At 38.3% G+C, this 21,299-nt stretch overlaps 2 protein-coding genes across 2 annotated transcripts in view; both read left to right on the top strand.

The window, feature by feature from the left end:
• LOC128996445 (protein disulfide isomerase Creld1-like) overlaps window positions 1-16,386 on the top strand; it is a 30,956-nt gene extending 14,570 nt beyond the window's left edge. The window contains exon 4 of the mRNA XM_054421784.1: window positions 16,295-16,386. Within this exon, the coding sequence (XP_054277759.1) occupies window positions 16,295-16,386 (92 nt within the window). The remainder of the gene's footprint in view (window positions 1-16,294) is intronic.
• Window positions 16,387-16,390: 4 nt separating this feature from the next.
• Window positions 16,391-21,299, top strand: part of LOC128996438 (mucin-2-like) — a 57,199-nt gene continuing 52,290 nt past the window's right edge. Inside the window, exons 1-13 of the mRNA XM_054421770.1 lie at window positions 16,391-16,394; window positions 16,435-16,451; window positions 16,575-16,640; window positions 16,715-16,780; window positions 16,855-16,920; window positions 16,995-17,060; window positions 17,135-17,206; window positions 17,281-17,346; window positions 17,421-17,486; window positions 17,561-17,626; window positions 17,701-17,772; window positions 17,847-17,934; window positions 17,987-18,198. Coding sequence (XP_054277745.1) covers window positions 16,391-16,394; window positions 16,435-16,451; window positions 16,575-16,640; window positions 16,715-16,780; window positions 16,855-16,920; window positions 16,995-17,060; window positions 17,135-17,206; window positions 17,281-17,346; window positions 17,421-17,486; window positions 17,561-17,626; window positions 17,701-17,772; window positions 17,847-17,934; window positions 17,987-18,198 — 927 coding nt within the window. The remainder of the gene's footprint in view (window positions 16,395-16,434; window positions 16,452-16,574; window positions 16,641-16,714; window positions 16,781-16,854; window positions 16,921-16,994; window positions 17,061-17,134; window positions 17,207-17,280; window positions 17,347-17,420; window positions 17,487-17,560; window positions 17,627-17,700; window positions 17,773-17,846; window positions 17,935-17,986; window positions 18,199-21,299) is intronic.

Genomic DNA, 21,299 nt, shown 5'->3' with positions numbered 1-21,299 from the left:
TTCTGCACGTTATTGCCTATGCAATAACCAATGTTGGTTAAACTTTCCAAAGCCACTGCAAGAAGAATCATCTCTCACGAAAGATGTAAATGGAATTTGGCAATATACAACAGCAAGAAATTATCCTCTAATCGATGAACACAACCCATTTGTAGCAAACGTCTGGCGTTCTAACACTGATTGTAAGATAGTTGCATCCAAACACACTATTGTCAATTACTTAGCAAAATATGCTGCTAAAAGCGAGCCACAATCACAAACATTTAGAGATCTCTTCCATGAAGTTTTATCAACCACTGAGCAAGACAGTTGTGCAAAGAACGCCTTTTCAAAGATGATGATCAAGGTTGTAGGACAGCGTGATTACTCGGCTTGTGAGGTCTCACACTTACTGTGTAGTGAACCACTCTTTCACAGTTCTCGTCAATTTGTCGAAATATTTATTGGTCTTGAAGATTATGTACAAATTAACAACGACATTGACGACGAGTTCGACCCAACGTCAACATTACAACATTACGCTGAACGATCAAATGATCTCGATTGCTTAAACTTATTACAGTTTGCAACACAATACCATGCATCAAGAGGAATCGTTCGAAAATGCCGAAAACCAAGAGTTCTTCAAGTTATACCATACGTTGATAAAAATCAACCCCATCAAATTGAAACCTACTACAAGCAGAAACTAGCGTTGTATGTGCCTTGGAGGATCAGTATTGATACATATAGGCTCAAAAGAGTTAATCCAATAGACTTTCCAAATCGTTTTTAGTTAAAACTTTTTAAAAGTTTTTGTATGTTAGTGCACTTGATGGAGTGTTAGATACACTCCATGTTAAAATTGTCATAAAATTTACTTATTGTTCTAGTATAGAATAGATTGTAAATAAATACTTGTTAAAAAAAAAAAAAATAAAAATAAAATGGTTCAATACATGCGAACGAATCATGGGGAGAATTCGGTGTTGCTCATGGCACCAACATGTGTTGCTGCTAACAATATTAACGGCCAAACAATTCACTCAGCTTTACATTTAACCGTGTCGAGGTCTGATATTTTCCGCGACTTAACTGGTGAGTCAGAGCGTAATTATCAACATAAGTCTGCAAACGTTAATGTGGCAATATGTGACGAAATGTCAATGATTGGATTAACACTATTGGCTGGTATTGATCAGCGGTTGAGACAAGCCAAACCTCAGAACCAACACTTAGTATTTGGCACTTGGTATTTGTATACTAGGTGAAACCATAGATAAAACATACTCCCTTGTGAAACCCGTCGAAATCGACGGTTACTTTCAAGGATTACGCTAATTCATCTAACTGCGATAAATTGAGTGAAATTATACATATTTTAAGCATTTAGCATTGTTTATAGATTAATAAGTGTAAAAACAATAATTGCGTTATTTACCAAATATGGTTGATCATTCAATGAATAAAGAAATTCCCATACCGTACGTCATCGGAGATAGTATGTTATCTGGTACCTTTGCAAGAACCTTTAAATAGTATTAAAATCGTATTGGTAGATCGTTTGAAGTTAAAAACTTTCATGATTTCATCAGTGTAATGCAGATAAATCTATGATTTTATTTGAAAAAAAAAATCTGTATGTTGGGAAGACACGTTCTAACTTCAAAGGGAGGTATATACGTTACAGTGTAAGTTTGATTTTTCCTCCGTTACATCGCGTCAGTTCATATCGTACTTATGTGCCAATGAATTTACTTCTCTAGCACAGTTTTGAGAAATTGGTTGTGGGGTTACTGTTAAAGCTGCAACTCCTAGACATGGGGGATGTCAGTTAGATGTCTCAGCCTTATTAATTACATAACGTTGTCAATATAATCTCTTGCGGCTTCATTGGCAACAAATAATGCAAATGACATAGCAATGAGGCATTTCCAAAAAGCAAAAATGATGTAAATTGGCTGTCACGTAAATATTGACGTTTACATGCATTGTTAATCAACGTATCTTATAAAGTATGATGTGATCTAGTTTAAAGGGAATATGACCTTTCTGTCATGACAGTAGGTGCTTAAATAGTATTTACTCATTGGGCCATTTTTTACAGCTAAAATGCTACATTATTTTCAATAATGTTACCAACCCAGTGGGCCACGGTCCGTAATATAGGCTACTGTAAACAATTTGTCAAAATAGGTACCATTTTAGGCAAGGTTTCTGTGTTTGGATGTTATTAGACACGGTAAGAGCACAATAAAATTATTCTGCAGATGAATTTTCTGTTAGAGAAATACAAGCCGAATTATAAATTTCACAATGCGAGTTTGAGTATTTTGTAACTATATGAGGAAGTTAAATAGATTTTTTTAGACGGCTGCTCAGTGCCCTTTAGAGTATATATTTTAGAGATAAATTAAATGGTTTTTGTTGCTGAGTAGCGCTAGTAAACATGCACAACCCTTAGTCTAAATTTTCCTTAGTCTAATAACATTCAAAGGCTCTCTAAGAGTTCAAGTTCTTATTTGTATACATATCTATACTGTATTACGTTTTCACTAAGCTGAATGAATACATCGAAGTAACCTCTCTGAAAAGTGTACAGTATATTGCAGTATTCCAGCTTAATGACTTTCTAAATCACGCACATATTTCTACATAAATATTGTAAAATGTTTTATCCAATTGCTGTAAACCACTATTAATTTAACAACATATGGACACAGCTCAAATGGGCACCGTGCCCTTCTGCACTTGTATTATTTTGTATTGTATTACACAATCGAAGATTTTTCCAATGATTGAAAGCATGTATGACAATAATCTCATGAACCTATGATGATCTGTCTAGAATAATATGATAAAATATAGGGGAAAGGTATGAAAAAGGCAGACACCAACCCGTAAAATAGATATAAGATAGTTCAAAAAGAAATAATTGTAAGAGTTATAAAAGGATTTCCCACTGATTTCGTAATGGAACCTTATATTGCAACACATGACATGATACAGAAGAAAATCAATTTTAAAATCAGAAAATAACATTGCAAATACCTCTTTTGGACAATTCAGTAAATCCCAATAAATGTGTGTTGTTTAAACAATTTAAAAATGAACAGCTGTTTCATTAAGAAGTGTATTATCCACATGGCCAAAATGTAAAAAAAATCTGTGGAGGGATCGTTAAAGGCTTCTGGGGCAGAGCCCTAAGCGAATTTACTTCGTTTTTCTTTTGATAACTCATCTACAGACAAAGACCTTTCTTTGGACACCCCTACCAAGCTTCTACGCCCAGCCGTTCTCTCAAATTAGTGGAGACAAAGTTTACAATTACAGTAAATATTTAGATTCCCCCATGTTAATCTTATGGGAGAAAACCCAACTTTGATGGAAAATCCTGCCCAAACTAATAAAGATATCAAAAAACTAAAAACACTTTGCAAAACTACAGATCAGGGCCATTGTTTTGACATTTTAATCATCAAAATCGGTCCAAAAATGATGGAGGAGTTCTGTTCACAAAAATCGGCTTAGCGTATTATATATATAGAATAATAGATTTGTTTGGAGATTTTCATCAGTTACCACCTGTTGGTGACTCTACAATGCTTGCACAAGCAAATAATCAAAACATGGCTTCCGTGAGAGGAAAGCTAATATTTGAACAATTTTCCAAGGTTTTTGAATTGAAACAGATTATGCGACAAACAGGTGATTTCCAAAAAGCATTTCGTGATACACTTAAACACATTGGTGACGGAAATGTGACCCAAGAGGACTATATATTGCTTAGTCAACGGTTTGCAACAAATATACGAGACCATTCCATCTACAATAACACTATACGAATCAAGGCCAAGAAACTAGATGTTGTTGAATATAACGAGGTTCGATTGCGTCAACTAAATCAACCTGTAGCACTTATAAAGGCAAAGCATAATAACGCGACAGCTGAACTTGCTACAACAGACGAAGCTCAAGGATTGTCAGCAAAGCTATGTCGCGTGATGCTAACGAAAAATCTATGGACAAACAAAGGATTGTGTAATGGTGCACTTGGCTTTGTAATGGATATTATTTACTCTCCAACAGAAAACCTCATTCCGATATCAGAAATTCCGTTATGTATTATGGTGAAATTTGATAGATATAATGGACCCACTTTAAATGAAGGCGAAATACCTATTGTTATTGTTATCCAAAGCGCAAGTTAAAAAAAAAACCAACGTATCTTGTGTAAGGAAACAATTTCCACTCAAAGTAGCGTATGCATTAACAATACATAAAGCACAAGGTATAACTGTGGACCAAGCTGTTGGGGACATTGGATCTTCAGAATATGGCTTAGGTTTGTCCTACGTAGGCCTATCAAGAGTTAAGGCATTTGAAGGTCTGCTTCTGGATCCACCATTTTCACTAGACCGATTGATGTCAATTAACAGACACGGATCTTGGGCAAAGAAGAAAGAAGCTCTTGACCGTTAAAACGAAATGTCAAATACACATGTCTAATAACCTTTTATCAATTCTTATTCTTATTCTTAACTAAATAAATTAACTATCAGATAAATGTGTCATTCTTTAGAACTTAAGTAATATCGGGCAAACAAACGGCGAATCTGTTGAAAGGGAATACAATGAATACAATGAATACAATGAATTTATTTGGCCAATCAACAACAACATTGTTACAGGCTATGTCAATGTACAAGCATAAAATAAAATAAATATCAAGACTTAAAAATCAAACCAAGCAAAAGATGTGCATGCACTATGCAAAAACAGCAAACAGGCTGTTCAGAGGAAAACTTAACTAAATACAGTTTCAAAAAACTCTTTGAATTTGAAAAAAGGATTTTTAATCAGCCAATCAAGTATTGCGGTTTGGAAGTTCTTTCTTTCCAGATTTCTCACATGACCAGGAAGGTGATTGAACAGTTTTATTCCTGAAACAGGGTATGACCTAGCTCTTTTATCAGTCCTGGACCGAGGAATGACAAGCTTAGAACTAAACCTAGTGTCATGATTGTGCACTGAACTGGTTACATGTAAGTCATTCATGCTGTTCTTAATACTAACAAGGCATTGGAATATATACATATTTACAACTGTCAGAATTCTTTGTCTCTTAAACAAGGGCTTACTGTGTTCTTTATAGTGAGCATGACAGAGAATCCTTACTGCCTTCTTTTGCAGTCGCAGGATCTTTTCGACATTGGGTGAGTGGCCCCACAAAATTAACCCATAGGATATGTGAGGTTGGAAAAATGCAAAGAAGGACATTCTAAGGGTACTCTGTGGCAATTGGTCACTTAGACGTCTTAAAAGATGTACTACTCTACTTAGTTTAGTACAGACTTGGCTTATGTGGTCTTTCCAATTGAGACAGGGGTCAAGGGTTATACCAAGGAGTTTGACAGGCTCTTGGAAAGGAACAATCTGGGAATCACATAGGCTAAATGTTATGTACTGTGTTTTCTCATTATTGAGCACTAATTTATTGTCAACAAACCAATTTGAGGCTGACTCAAAAATCTTCTTAACAGACAGCTCTGCTTGTTCACGGGTCGCTTTACATGATATAAGGGAAGTATCATCAGCATACAACATGCAATTACCTTCAAGTCTGGTATAGAGGTCATTGATTGTTACTAAAAATAACAGAGGTCCCATAATGGAACCTTGCGGAACCCCGTGTCTTACAGCTAATGGTTTAGATGTAATACCATTCCAACTTACAACCTGTTGGCGATCACTGAGGTAGGATTTGACCAATCTCAGAGCACTGCCTTCTAGGCCATATTTTCCCAATTTCAGGAGCAAAATTTCATGTGACACACAATCAAAAGCGCGAGAGAGGTCACAAAGTATTACGGAGGTAGATTTCTTAGACTCAAAAGCATCAACAATTAATTGTACAATAGAATCAACAGCCAATATAGTGGATTTGGCTTTCCTGAAGCCAAATTGACCAGGCACCAGAAGGCTGTGTGCTTCAAGGTGGTCGTACAATTGAGCAAACATAATAGCTTCAAACAGTTTAGAAAATACAGGAATCAACGATATTGGTCGATAACTTGCAACATTGTCACGGGACCCTTTTTTATAGACAGGCACAGTTCTAGAGACTTTTAATGGAGCAGGAAAAATACCAACTAAAAAGCATACATTAACCAAATGGGCTAGTATAGGTGCCAGTGCCCACACAATGTGTTTCAAAAGATTAGGTGTCATGCCATACACATCTTTACTGTTAGAGAGTTTAAAGCCCATAACAGCATTAATAATGTCTTGGACCGATACATGTTTCCATTCAAAAGTAGGTGCACCATCAGGTATGCTTGACAGGATCACAGGAGAGGATTGCGTTACATTTGGAATGGTTGACAAGATGGACTCAACAGACTCAACAAAGTACGAATTGAATTCATCAGCAGATGCAAAAGACGGATCAAGAATATCAGACTTTGTTTGAGGTCTATTTTGATTTATTAAATTCCAGGCCGCCTTACAGGGATTGGAAGCCCCTGTTATGTATGCGGCATTTGAGTTGATCTTTGCATCCCTCACATTCTTACGGTATTGTGTTCTAAGCAGCTTAAGCAAGTTAGACAGATCAGGTCTTACACTAACTAAATCATTAACTAAAGTTATCATGTTCTTTAGCCTAGAGAGTTCAGGGGTATACCAGTCCTTAACAACAGGCAAACCATTACTTTTAGAAACCCCTGACTTGCGAACATGCACCTTTTTACATTTTATTGGGAAAAAATGATCAAAGGCCATGTTGAAGTTGACATGAAAAAACATGAAAGCATCATTTGCCGTCAATGCTTTGATTTCATCAAACCAGAAATGTACATTCAGTTCTAGGTATTCTATAAGTTTAAATTCTGCCTCCTCACTGTAGACTCTGAAGGATACCACTTTTGAGGACACCTGGTGATGTTGATCCACATTCGGAGTAGTGACCGACAGCAGAACATGCTTGTGATCTGCAATACTGTCCACACTTACCGCAGCCACATAGTCCCATCTGTCCAAGTTGGTTAGAAAAGTGTCCAAAGATGCAGGACCCCTAGTTGGTTCGATGATTGAAGGGAATATATTAAAAGTTCGCATCAAATTTACAAAATCAGACGCGTAGTTGTCAGAGCTAAGCAAATTGATATTATGATCGGTTCCAATCACCACAAAGAGGCCTAAGGTTGTAAGGTAACTTAGACAAAGTTCAAGCAATTCAAAAAATCTATATACATTACCACTAGGAGAGCGATACATGCTTATTACCGCCATTGAAAGATTTGGCAGCACTACACCTGCAAATTCAACCTGGAGATCCTCAGAGAAACCACTTAAGTCCAAAGGTTTATAATTACCTGCAAGTTTGTTACTGAGATACACAGCCACCCCACCAGTAGCTGACTGCCTGCAACGGTATGCTGCTAGTTTTAAATTACTAACTGTATTGTAAAACTGAATTTCATCACTTAAGAGCCAATGCTCGCAAATACACAAAATATCAATGTTCTTCTCAATGCTTAAAATTTCGATTTCATTAGTTTTATTTCGCATGCACTGAATGTTTATTGTGCAAAGATTTATCATAGGCCTAGCAGCAGGCACGGTCTCTAGGCCGAGGTCTGATGTATTTGAGACTTCCCTAAAAAAGTTCTAGACTGGTTGTAGGACCTAGGTTTGAAGTTAGGCTTCTCTATAAACTTGCATATTAGAGTTCCAGAGGGCCAGAATTCAGCATTCAGAAGATCAGGGGTATGAGCCGGACTGACACCCACCTTGAAGGAGCTATAAGTCTCATATCTGGATCTCAACTTAGTGCACTCACCTTTTATGTTACTACTTAAAAGATACTTTTCAATATCTTCTTTATTTACCTCATGTGCTAACCTGGACACAAAAATCCATTCTTTTCTCTCTACAGCTCTAACTGTACACAAATCCACGTCTACTTTGGTCCCAATGATCGGAGTGGTTTTACGAGGAACTTTAGGCCTATTCAAATTTGATTTGGCAACAATTGAGGAATAGGAAGGTTTTTGATTAGGGCCAAAGCTGTCACTTGTCGATTCCTTGCCTTGCACTTTAGCGGAGTTTTGGGTTTTAACCGCGGGCCTAGGTTTAAGAGTGGTAAAAACAGAATCTTTATTACCAGAAGGGGAGGTTTCATCAAGTTCCTGAGAATTATTTAAAACAATGTTGTTGTCCACAATGTTAGTAGCACTATTTAACATATTGTAACATATTGTATTTAACATATTTAACATATTGTATTTGGGAACATATTGTAGGTTGTTAGCTGCTTTAGCCATTGACAATCTTTAAATAATGCTTCGCTCATTTATGCGTCTAAAGTGTAACGGCAGACCACCCTAGTTTACAGTTGTTTATGTCAATAAAAATATTCATAACTGTATAAGGTGAATTTGGTATACACATTTATTACAATAATTTGCAAGCGTTGTAACACACAAAGCAAATAGTAAACGTAACATTATTACCATCTAAAATTAAGTTTTTAATCTGTTCACTGTTTTCCCAGATAATCACAAGAATCACAGGTTAGCCATCGATATTCGATACTTTAGAGGATGTTTGGCTGCGGTCGGGTAACCACAGAGCGCTGCCGCGCATCAGCCAGGATTACGTGGGACAACTTTAGGCTACTGAGTAAATGAAAATAGTGCACATTAGGCCAAAATAAATTAAAGTCCAAAACTAAAAGAAACTGTTTACTATTTATCGTAGTTTGTTTAAACATACCCAACTTCTAATATATTTCGAAACTATGCATTCATTAATTAATTTCTCCCTTTGCAGACAGGTATTTTTTTATATGTACGCCTGTACTTTCTGCGATAACAGGTGTTGCAATGCTGCAAAATGTGAGGAAAATATCAAGCCTATCAGGCAGTAACTATAACCATTAGCCATGTTATACACTACATGTTATATTTAATGCAATTATAACATATACGATCAACATTTTTAACACCATAATAAATAATAATACGCTTAAACCGGTTTTAAAAAATATGGCCATGTATGTGTATACCATAGTATACAATCATGGTGGAATTCCACCATGGTATACAATATCTAAAAAACAATACTGTTGTAGATGAAACTGAATGGGTCAAAAAATAAATACCGAAAATGTAAAAAGTTACTGTAAGGATACCGCTTGATTGGTTTTCTAAGATTGTAAATACAGTATAATCATACTCAACAGTTTTATAAATTAGTTTGACCCGATAGGACGAGAAGAACGTTTCCGTTATTAATTTTGTTGGCTGATAAAAAGAACTGCGTGAGAATTGTGTAAATAATAGTATGTAAGTGCATAACGGGAAATGTAACCACCAATGAAATAATTAGTTTGTATAGTTGGAATAAATTATGCATTTCCAAGATCTTTGGAGACATTGTCAAGATATAGCTTGAAAGTCGACAAAGCTTTCAATCAAATAGTTAGAAGGAACAGGGGCAGGACCATGTTAAGTTGGAATAAACTATTATATTCTTGGTAATAAAGCAAATACTTTAAGTCGTACTATTCACAGTTTGCATTTAACGTAGACATCTTACTAGGTACAGTATTACAATTTTTCATTAGTGAAAATGTAGACGGTACCGTTTTAACTATTCAAATACATGTAAGCTATGGTGGTATGTCCCTGCTTCTGTAACTGGTCCTTACAAGGGGTGAAAAGGTCAACATCGATTAATGTATATTCATACTTTGGGTGGTAAAACTTCGCAGTATACCACTGTTACTGCTACTTACTCTTTCCCATCATCGCAGAATGTTATATTTAGTGATTACCACTGTTACTGCTACTTACTCTTTCCCAACATCGCAGATTGTTATATTTAGTGTTTATCACTGTTACTGCTACTTACTCTTTCCCAACATCGCAGATTGTTATATTTAGTGTTTATCACTGTTACTGCTACTTTCTCTTTCCCAACATCGCAGAATGTTATATTTAGTGATTACCACTGTTACTGCTACTTACTCTTTCCCAACATCGCAGATTGTTATATTTAGTGTTTATCACTGTTACTGCTACTTTCTCTTTCCCAACATCGCAGAATGTTATATTTAGTGATTACCACTGTTACTGCTACTTACTCTTTCCCAACATCGCAGATTGTTATATTTAGTGATTACCACTGTTACTGCTACTTACTCTTTCCCAACATCGCAGATTGTTATATTTAGTGATTACCACTGTTACTGCTACTTACTCTTTCCCAACATCGCAGAATGTTATATTTAGTGATTACCACTGTTACTGCTACTTACTCTTTCCCAACATCGCAGATTGTTATATTTAGTGTTTATCACTGTTACTGCTACTTTCTCTTTCCCAACATCGCAGAATGTTATATTTAGTGATTACCACTGTTACTGCTACTTACTCTTTCCCAACATCGCAGATTGTTATATTTAGTGTTTATCACTGTTACTGCTACTTTCTCTTTCCCAACATCGCAGAATGTTATATTTAGTGATTACCACTGTTACTGCTACTTACTCTTTCCCAACATCGCAGATTGTTATATTTGGTGTTTATCACTGTTACTGCTACTTTCTCTTTCCCAACATCGCAGAATGTTATATTTAGTGATTACCACTATTACTGCTACTTACTCTTCCCCAGCATCGCAAATGTTTTTTTTATGTTTTAGTGGGAAAGTTCACTGCTGCTGGCTCCCCCAAGGTTGAGTTGTATAACCGCGTGAACCGTGCATTTGACTCTCCGCCACGTTTCACAGCCTTCTAATGTCGTTGACATTGCATTGTTTGAACCTAGTCCATGTAAATTTGCTCATTGAAGTAGATAGCTCACTTACCTATTTTTGACGTTGTCATACATTGTAAATGTGTTGCGGCAATAAATGATTTGACTTTGACTTGACTTTGACTTTACTTTAGATGCTATAATCCATCGAAAAAATGGAAATAAGTTGTATATTTGTATTGCTTTTTAATTATTTTGTCGTACAAATGCATTTTATTCTGCGGCCTTCCTACAAAGAGTAGGCTATTTAAATCCTAATCATATAGTTAAGTTAGGATCTCAGAAATACATAGTATATGTAGTGAGGCCCTACCATTATCTTTCTCCCCTTCTAATAAACGCAGTTAGCGGTTTACATAAATGCAAAAAAACTATAGTCCTGCACCCTGTTGGTAAATCTTATAATATTGTAATGCTCTTGTATATATATCATAGAACCAACTTTTTTAGTTGAAACAGCTGACTAAATTCTTTAATTCCCTTTGAATACCTATGAATACTCATAAGGTTAACATGGGGAACTACAGAGCCACTGGGGCGGAGCCCGAAAGGATTTTTGAGATAAGAATGTGCCTATATGTTAATCGGGAATCTGAGCTATCGTCATGCCAAATTTCAGCCCAATCCGTCCAGCGGTTTATGCGTGATTGAACAAATAAACAAACAAACACACAAACTTTCACATCTATACTATTATACTGTATAAAAATCTAATGGTGTCTGTCTGTATGTGTATTACTAATAGGTGCAAAAACTACTGAACCAACTGGGCTTAACTTTTACAAAAATATAGCTACCATACCAAGGACCATTATAGGACTATTCACACTTTGATACTGACCGTGGGCTTTGCCCCTTTGGCTTTAAAAGTTCTGAGGTGAGGATTTTAAAAGTAAATATTGATTTGTCTCCATGGCTGCAATGAGAACACTAATAATGTTTGTTTACATTTGCTTTGACATTTCAAAGTAAACAAGAAGAACTGCTAAATTGCATATTTTACAATTTCAGACAGCTGATAGAAAGAGATTAAATATAATATTTTCCATAACTATGAGGTAGGTTTTTTAATCTAAAGTTTTATCATGGATTATTTATTCTAAAACTATGTCAATGAGTATAGAAAAGATTCTATAACCGTTGCTGAATCAACTCCGGCTCTGCTTTGGATTTTTTAAAGCGCAGTTATGAAAATAATGTTATTGGTATGTTTTCATGGAAACAGTATGAAAATTACAATGTTTAGGTGGTTTGTATGAATTTGAAGGCATTGTTTTATAATTTCGAACTGCTCAACATGTGCTGGATAAACTTAACATAACTTACACTTCACATAGATTTTTTTATTTGGGTAAATTTAGTAATTGTGTTTTGCTACACCAATGATTAAATCACATTAAGAAAAATATCATAAAACTTAGCTGTACACAGTGTTCTTTTGTTTCTAAAATCAATTATGTCTGTTACTATGTTTACTCAATGGTAAGTGTGAAAATGTAATGAAAAAGGATTATGGGACTAAATAAAAAAACTAATTTGTATATTATGTTGGTCGTTGATATTTTGTAGAGTAAAATCATAGATGCAATGAAACATATACCGTATTACTATTAAATATTATTCGTCCTTGATCTCGATGTTTTGATAAACATTAGTTTTGTCTGCCATCTTAAATGCCCAATTTCATGTGTAAATTAAAAATAAATAATAAGTACTAAATATATAAAAACAAATGTGTTAAGGGTGGGGATAGGTTTGTTTACCTTGGGGCAGAGCTGAATAGCAAAAACACTGTTGCGCAAGAAATCACAAACTGAATCATGGCTGGTAACAGAGCATATTATGCTAACCTTGAAACATGAAATCCTGAAATCACAATCCTGAAATCCAAGCTGATGCCCCGCAAGACAAAGATGAAGCTGTACAAAACTCTCATTAGGCCTGTTGTTATGTACAGTGCAGAAACCTGGTCTCTTTCCGACAGTGCAGAAACCTGGCCCCTTTCCGCATTGACACAAAGGCCATTCGGGTTGAATTTAGTTTGTAAAAGCGTTGGCGAACGTTTATATTTTATACAACAGATGTAAAGATAAAAATGTTTCGATTTCAGGTCCTCTTCCCGTTGCAAAGCACGGGTACAACAGCTAGTTTATAATATTAGTAAGATTTTCATAGTGTGTGCGACTTGGTCATATATTTACTAAAGAACTGGAGAAATAATTAATGCATTCTCTTTTCTTACGATCTGATTATGGATACGCCATTATAATCTACGGGTTGTATCTTGGACTATCAATTTATCCCTAGCAATATTTTAGTAGCTTAAAACCAAATTTGACCATTTTAATGTCAGTCATTATAGTAATTTTCTTTACACTTCAGGACCATGTTCTCACTCTACGTACATTTAAAGTATGTATACACCCAAACTGTAAGCACCTGTTTGTTAGAGAATTCTTCATACCCAAATCTTGTTACATTCTATAAAAATTGCGTTGCAAAACAGCAGTTTGCAATCATACAATGACAAAATAACACTGAAATTTTAAAATAAGAGAACATTTTTACACGGAATCTTGTTCCTGGCCTAGTCTTATTACGTTTTTATATCACAGAATATAGACCTAACGGTAGGTCTATATTCTGTGGTTATATTCTCTACCTAACAACGAATACATGTTTTATATATATATATGTTGTCCACACTAATAAATACAATAAATAAATAAATACTAATAAATACACTAGTAAATACAATATTTTGTATTGTAAAAGCCACAGCTCTTCGAAAACTTTAGAAATTATTTAAAATTATGTTTCTAGATACACAGTATGCAGAGAGTGGCCACCTGGCTTAGAACAAATCTGCAGTCAAATGGAAATTCTTTGTTATTGAAATCTTCAATGTAAATTCCTCGTGAATCGACCCACTTCATCCACTTCTTGATTCGACCACTTTTGAGGAAGACAGAAGATTCATGGCAATCTATGGATAATCGATGATTCAGCTATTTAATAAACCAGATCGACCGTGTCGGCGAGTCCTCACGTCGCTTGTCGCTGCGACGGTGTGGTTATGTGCCAAGAGGGCCTCACAAACACGCAGATATGTCGTGCTCACTAGGTCAAATCTGCACGAGAACCGAATAACATATGAGTTTATTGTTTGTGTCATAGAATAACCGTTAAAGGCATTCTTGGGACATTCTCCTTTATATGAAACAGTTCTCGGCCTAAGAGTACCTAGCTCTGAAACCTTCACAAATGTTACTTGAGACAGGCTATTGAGAGAGTTTAGCAATAGTCGACGTTCTTTCAGGTAGCTAGTTTTTTGCAGAGAACAAGCCTGTGCGCAGCATGGTTGGAGTGTGTTAATCAACAGTTGTCGTATTTTCATAGTGATATCTCTCTCGATTCACTCATACTACAATATTGCCAGTGATCGGCTGTGAAAGGCCTAACAGTACCACGACTTGAAATATGGCTGGGTTTTCGTTCAGCTAACCCTTTTACCTGAATGACGGATTTTTCACAGATTGTGACACGACATTGGAACTCATTGCTGTTTTTCATGGCTATGTACTTTTCTATATCACGTATATTATGTTCAAACAATTAATCTTATGATGTGATGACAACCTAAAAGTTGTATTCCAATCCTTTTTGGAGGTAGATAGTCTACTGCACAAAAAAAACTATGAACTCTGTCACCAGTCCATCCTATTCTGCATAATATGCTCTTACGAGGCCAAATAAATTACCCGGCTTCAAAAAAACAACCTATAAATCTTAAAGTTAGTATATATCTAAATTTTAGGTTATAGACATATCTTTGAAATAATTTGCATCACTTTACTGACGAAAAGGAATTACTGGTAGTGAAACATATCGTTAATTAGGAAGAAGTAATTTAGTGGGCTGTTGTAAAAGGCGTTTCATTCTGATGACAGCACCTAATATTTTGCATACTTTCTCCGATTACCCTCAGTAATGCTGGTGTCTTACTCGTTTTTATGCCTACATTATTTAAACCACATCTATAATGTTGTAGCGGCTATGCTCGACTTCCTTATGCCCAAGCCTACATTACTGTAGCTCGTTGTAGCGGCCAAGCTCGGTGACGTGTGCTACTCCGACACTCACTGTCGACTCTGTGAGAAAGGCTGACACTGTGACTTCCTCATCCACAAGCTGTAGGCATATGTGTAGTCCTACATTACTGTAGCTCTGTATCTGATGTTGTAGCGGCCAAGCTCGGTGACGTGTGCTACTCCGACGGCGACACTCACTGTCGACTCTGTGAGAAAGGCTCCCACTGTGACTTCCTCATCCCCAAGCTGTAGGCATATGTGTAGTCCTACATTACTGTAGCTCTGTATCTGATGTTGTAGCGGCCAAGCTCGGTGACGTGTGCTACTCCGACGGCGACACTCACTGTCGACTCTGTGAGAAAGGCTCCCACTGTGACTTCCTCATCCCCAAGCTGTAGGCATATGTGTAGTCCTACAATACTGTAGCTCTGTATCTGATGTTGTAGCGGCCAAGCTCGGTGACGTGTGCTACTCCGACGGCGACACTCACTGTCGACTCTGTGAGAAAGGCTCCCACTGTGACTTCCTCATCCCCAAGCTGTAGGCATATGTGTAGTCCTACATTACTGTAGCTCTGTGTAAAGGAGGGTAGCCTCTAGCCTGGGCAAGCTAGGTTGATGACCTGTGGTCAGGCCTTGCTTGCTGTGAAGCGTGCTGGAGGTGTTTTGTAAACACTGAGGGCTTTGCACTCAGTAGCTGTCAGATCAATAAATAGGCCACCTGAGGTAGGGAAAGGGGTCAGTTGCCCGGGGCAAGGTGCCCAGGAGAGTTGGGTGAATACTGGTTTCTCTATCTTGGGGTTAGGCCCTGTAGTCGGGAGTTTGTACGGGAAGTTTTGATTTAAGGGGACTGTAAGTTAGTTGGGGTTTTGTGTTTTGTTTTGAAGGAATTCTTTTGGGGATTAATACTTTGATTTGATTAGATTACAAGGGAATAGTTTCACTTCGTTTTTGGGGATTATAAATCTAAGATTCAAGCTACCTCCAGAGCGGTTCTTACCAGGCATTTGTTAGTAGGCTATACTTAAGAGTAACTGTCACTGTATTAAAGCTTGATTACTTTAGACAAATTAAAATCCTATTTGATGAACACAATCTGATTCTCTTATTGAACAGCTACCCAGCTCATAGCATAAAGTAGAATAAGTTTAAAGATTCGGGTTTGCTATAAAGCTACGCTCCCATGTGCGTATGCAGAATAACATATGAAAAGCGAGGGGGTTTTCTGCATATCACATCTGTATCTGATGTTGTAGCGGCCAAGCTCGGTGACGTGTGCTACTCCGACGGCGACACTCACTGTCGACTCTGTGAGACAGGCTGACACTGTGACTTCCTCATCCCCAAGCTGTAGGCATATGTGTAGTCCTACAATACTGTAGCTCTGTATCTGATGTTGTAGCGGCCAAGCTCGGTGACGTGTGCTACTCCGACACTCACTGTCGACTCTGTGAGACAGGCTCCCACTGTGACTTCCTCATCCCCAAGCTGTAGGCATATGTGTAGTCCTACAATACTGTAGCTCTGTATCTGATGTTGTAGCGGCCAAGCTCGGTGACGTGTGCTACTCCGACACTCACTGTCGACTCTGTGAGACAGGCTCCCACTGTGACTTCCTCATCCCCAAGCTGTAGGCATATGTGTAGTCCTACAATACTGTAGCTCTGTATCTGATGTTGTAGCAGCCTAGCTCGGTGACGTGTGCTACTCCGACACTCACTGTCGACTCTGTGAGACAGGCTCCCACTGTGACTTCCTCATCCCCAAGCTGTAGGCATATGTGTAGTCCTACAATACTGTAGCTCTGTATCTGATGTTGTAGCGGCCAAGCTCGGTGACGTGTGCTACTCCGACACTCACTGTCGACTCTGGGAGACAGGCTCCCACTGTGACTTCCTCATCCCCAAGCTGTAGGCATATGTGTAGTCCTACAATACTGTAGCTCTGTATCTGATGTTGTAGCGGCCAAGCTCGGTGACGTGTGCTACTCCGACACTCACTGTCGACTCTGGGAGACAGGCTCCCACTGTGACTTCCTCATCCCCAAGCTGTAGGCATATGTGTAGTCCTACAATACTGTAGCTCTGTATCTGATGTTGTAGCGGCCAAGCTCGGTGACGTGTGCTACTCCGACACTCACTGTCGACTCTGTGAGACAGGCTCCCACTGTGACTTCCTCATCCCCAAGCTGTAGGCATATGTGTAGTCCTACAATACTGTAGCTCTGTATCTGATGTTGTAGCGGCCAAGCTCGGTGACGTGTGCTACTCCGACGGCGACACTCACTGTCGACTCTGGGAGACAGGCTGACACTGTGACTTCCTCATCCCCAAGCTGTAGGCATATGTGTAGTCCTACATTACTGTAGCTCTGTATCTGATGTTGTAGCGGCCAAGCTCGGTGACGTGTGCTACTCCGACACTCACTGTCGACTCTGGGAGACAGGCTCCCACTGTGACTTCCTCATCCCCAAGCTGTAGGCATATGTGTAGTCCTACATTACTGTAGCTCTGTATCTGATGTTGTAGCGGCCAAGCTCGGTGACGTGTGCTACTCCGACACTCACTGTCGACTCTGTGAGACAGGCTGACACTGTGACTTCCTCATCCCCAAGCTGTAGGCATATGTGTAGTCCTACATTACTGTAGCTCTGTATCTGATGTTGTAGCGGCCAAGCTCGGTGACGTGTGCTACTCCGACACTCACTGTCGACTCTGTGAGACAGGCTCCCACTGTGACTTCCTCATCCCCAAGCTGTAGGCATATGTGTAGTCCTACAATACTGTAGCTCTGTATCTGATGTTGTAGCGGCCAAGCTCGGTGACGTGTGCTACTCCGACGGCGACACTCACTGTCGACTCTGTGAGACAGGCTGACACTGTGACTTCCTCATCCCCAAGCTGTAGGCATATGTGTAGTCCTACAATACTGTAGCTCTGTATCTGATGTTGTAGCGGCCAAGCTCGGTGACGTGTGCTACTCCGACACTCACTGTCGACTCTGTGAGACAGGCTCCCACTGTGACTTCCTCATCCCCAAGCTGTAGGCATATGTGTAGTCCTACAATACTGTAGCTCTGTATCTGATGTTGTAGCGGCCAAGCTCGGTGACGTGTGCTACTCCGACACTCACTGTCGACTCTGGGAGACAGGCTCCCACTGTGACTTCCTCATCCCCAAGCTGTTTGGTCGCTGTGTGTGTACGCCGCCCCTCAGACAGAGCAAGCAGGGTGCTGCATGTCTACCCCCGGTGTGGCCTGCACGTCCTCACAGGCCCTCTTCCACATCATCTAATCCTCACCTACAGGTAAATTTTGATCACCACTAGCTAAGTATGTAAGCTAGGTAAAGAATTTGTGTAAATCGATTCACAACTTTATCTTTCATATTGCAAGCATGATTTTATTTACGAGGAAGTTTCCTCCAGAACCCTAGGCCTTCTCAAGGGTGGTAAGTGAAAGAGTGGGTATCTTACACTTCCATTTATTCAGTGCTTTTCTTATCCTAACACACAGGTTTCTATGTAAAATTGTATATACAATCTTGATCCTGGGTCCGTAGTCCTACTACCATGCAGTGTCTCCGGGCTCGTGTTCAGGGTTTGGGCAGAGGTCAGATCAGTCCTTGCGTGCGTCCTTACTGGCCCGGTGGTCTATGAGACTCTGACACTCCTAAAATATATCCGTGTGGGTCCGCGGTCTAGATCCTGAGTACCTTCACCCCAGAATCCTTAGTCCCCTAGCTGCTGCTCTCCACTGGAGACTGTTCTGGCTTTCCTGCACAGAAGTTTAGCACTCTCTAGACAATCTGCTCGGTCTGCAGTCCGGCGTGAACTCATTGTCGTCAATACTCAACGTATACCAATTTGTATACCAACTATCTCAAGGTGGGGGAAGACTACATAAGTCCTCCCCTCCACCTATGACTACGGACTCACGGGCTAAAAACTCCCATGCAAGGGTGTCGGGGGCTCGACATGCTTGTCCGACGGTGCCGGGGGCTCGACACGTCCGTCCAGCAATACCCGGGGCTCAGCACGCCCATCAGCTGTCCCGCGGGCTCGACATGCCTGTCCGACGGTGCCGGGGGCTCGACACGTCCGTCCAGCAATACCCGGGGCTCAGCACGCCCATCAGCTGTCCCGCGGGCTCAACACGCCCATGCAGGGATGCCGGGGCTTGACATGCCTGGTGCCAAACCCCCTGGTTTTAATTCCGCCGAATGGTACCCAAGTGGTGGGGGGTGAATACCTTATCTCCCCTATCGGAGCATCTTTCCCCTCCTTTGGAATCATTCTTGTGTCTCCGAGTACTTCAATTTGTACATTTAACCTCAAAATTATCATAGAGGTAAAACACTTCTTTACATATTTATCACGCATTTATTTATTACTTAACATTATTTCTTGTAACAAGGCCAGAAGTTCTTGTAACAAGACCAGAAGTTCTTGCAACAAGACGAGAAGTTCTTGTATTATTGCCAGAAGTTCCTGTAATAAGGCCAGAAGTAGTTGTATTTAAAATACAACTATAGAAACATTTGTGTTCTGAAAATGGAATTGCAATACATAATCCTACTTTATATAGTACAGGTAAAATAATACAAAAACACTCCATATAAACAACAAAATTTGTACATTCATGAAATTTCACCTGTGAGTTACTAATAATATGAGAAATGAAGATCCGATGAGTCCCCAAAATTTTGGGCGTCCTAAGGCCCTTTTTGGGGCCCTTTTTGTTCCGAAGGGCCCTTGTTCCTGAGTAATTTTGTTTTTACGTTTAAGATCGAGTGTGGTGTGGTTTTCGATGGTTTTAGTTATTTTAAATCGATTGGGACTAGTTTTAAGTGTATAAAACCACTCTATACAGGGTGTTTCGAAATATTATTACTTTTTACGATATTTAAACATTTATTCATAAAGTGATAAAATTAGTTACCTCCATGATCTATATAAAAGGGGATTATTGAAAATTACTGTAATTCTTTACTATATAAGAGGGAAGGATCACAAGGAGTAAGAGAAAATATTAAATACACCCTGTCACAGCAAACCTGCAGACTAAGCGAATTTTCATTCACCCCGATTTTCAAATAAATCTAAAATAGCATTGAGTTTAATGAATACTTAGGTTTGCTGCTACAAGGAGGCTAATAAAGTGTGTTTATAGTAAAATATTAATAGCCTAATATAATACATTTGACAAGATTTATTAAGACATATCTATAAACAAACAAACAAAATCATTTTACACTATTCTCCTTAAGAATAACATGAAATTTTAAATTTACAATTTTTGAATTTTTTCGTAACTAATACACTTACAAAAAACGTTAATATACTAAATTATTTGTTTTCTTTAAGCTCTTTAAAATGCTCTAGAGAAAAAATTGGGAAACTTTGTCTTTTGAGGGTCAAAGATTACAAAATTTTACCACATAAAACCCTGTTCCATGGACCGATTATGCCGGTTTCGTTAAAATTGAACCAAAATTACTCGAGTTATCATGTTTACGGACACGTATATAACATGGATATATTATATTTTATATATGTATATAAACACATACATATATAATTAGTTTGAGTGGGTGGTGCTTTAGGCTTCTGGGGGCATCGAAATGAAAACGTAAATCGGTTTCGGGTCCATGTTTTACCATAAGACCTTCCGTAATAGCTTATCTCCTATATGGGATGTTCGCTAAAAGGGGATGGATTAAGTTTTACACTATAACATAATAACATAGGTTGCTAAGCAAAAATTTCAACTTTTAAGGTGGGGTGAATATTCTTTCAACGTGTTTTTTATGCAAAAGACCAATTTCAAATTGATATGTATTTTTCTTAGGTAGTTATTTAAGTTATTTTTTTACATTTATTAAAAATTAAAACAATTGTATTTGTATAAAACCTTACATTAGCCTACATATTAAAATGAAGTACTTAAACTAAAGCTATTTTTCTACAATTTCCGTAGTATCTCTCTTTACAATTTCATAATCACAATAATTATTCTTAGACCGGTAACAATTTACCGGTAACAATTTTATTATTCTTAGCAACTTGCCCATCTTTACTGATTTTGTCCAAGTTGGTGATCAAGCAGGATTCCACTTTAAAAACCTAAAACCTTGCATATTGCAGAACAGGCAACACCAATCTTAAAGCACGAACAATGTGGTGCAAAAACACCTCTCATACATACTGACGTTTGCAACTTGTATCTTAAGTTCCTCAAACTTATTTTCAATCAATAAAAGTACGGTTATCTTTCGTGGTTATGACGACCACGACAGCACCAAGACATCAGAGCAGCATTGTCGGTACAAGCATTTTTGTCCTGAACAATGGGAACGAGGTTTATGGGGTAAAAATTGGGTTTTCTTATTTACTTTACCCTCAAAACA

The sequence above is a fragment of the Macrosteles quadrilineatus genome, unplaced genomic scaffold (genome assembly GCF_028750875.1).
Source record: "Macrosteles quadrilineatus isolate MER2022 unplaced genomic scaffold, UCM_ALF_1.0 Scaffold_1__1_contigs__length_201487025, whole genome shotgun sequence".
In the NCBI taxonomy this organism is placed as follows: Eukaryota; Metazoa; Arthropoda; class Insecta; order Hemiptera; family Cicadellidae; genus Macrosteles; species Macrosteles quadrilineatus.
The sequence above is the reverse complement of the archived record's forward strand: the minus strand, read 5'-3'. Positions and strand labels throughout refer to the sequence as shown.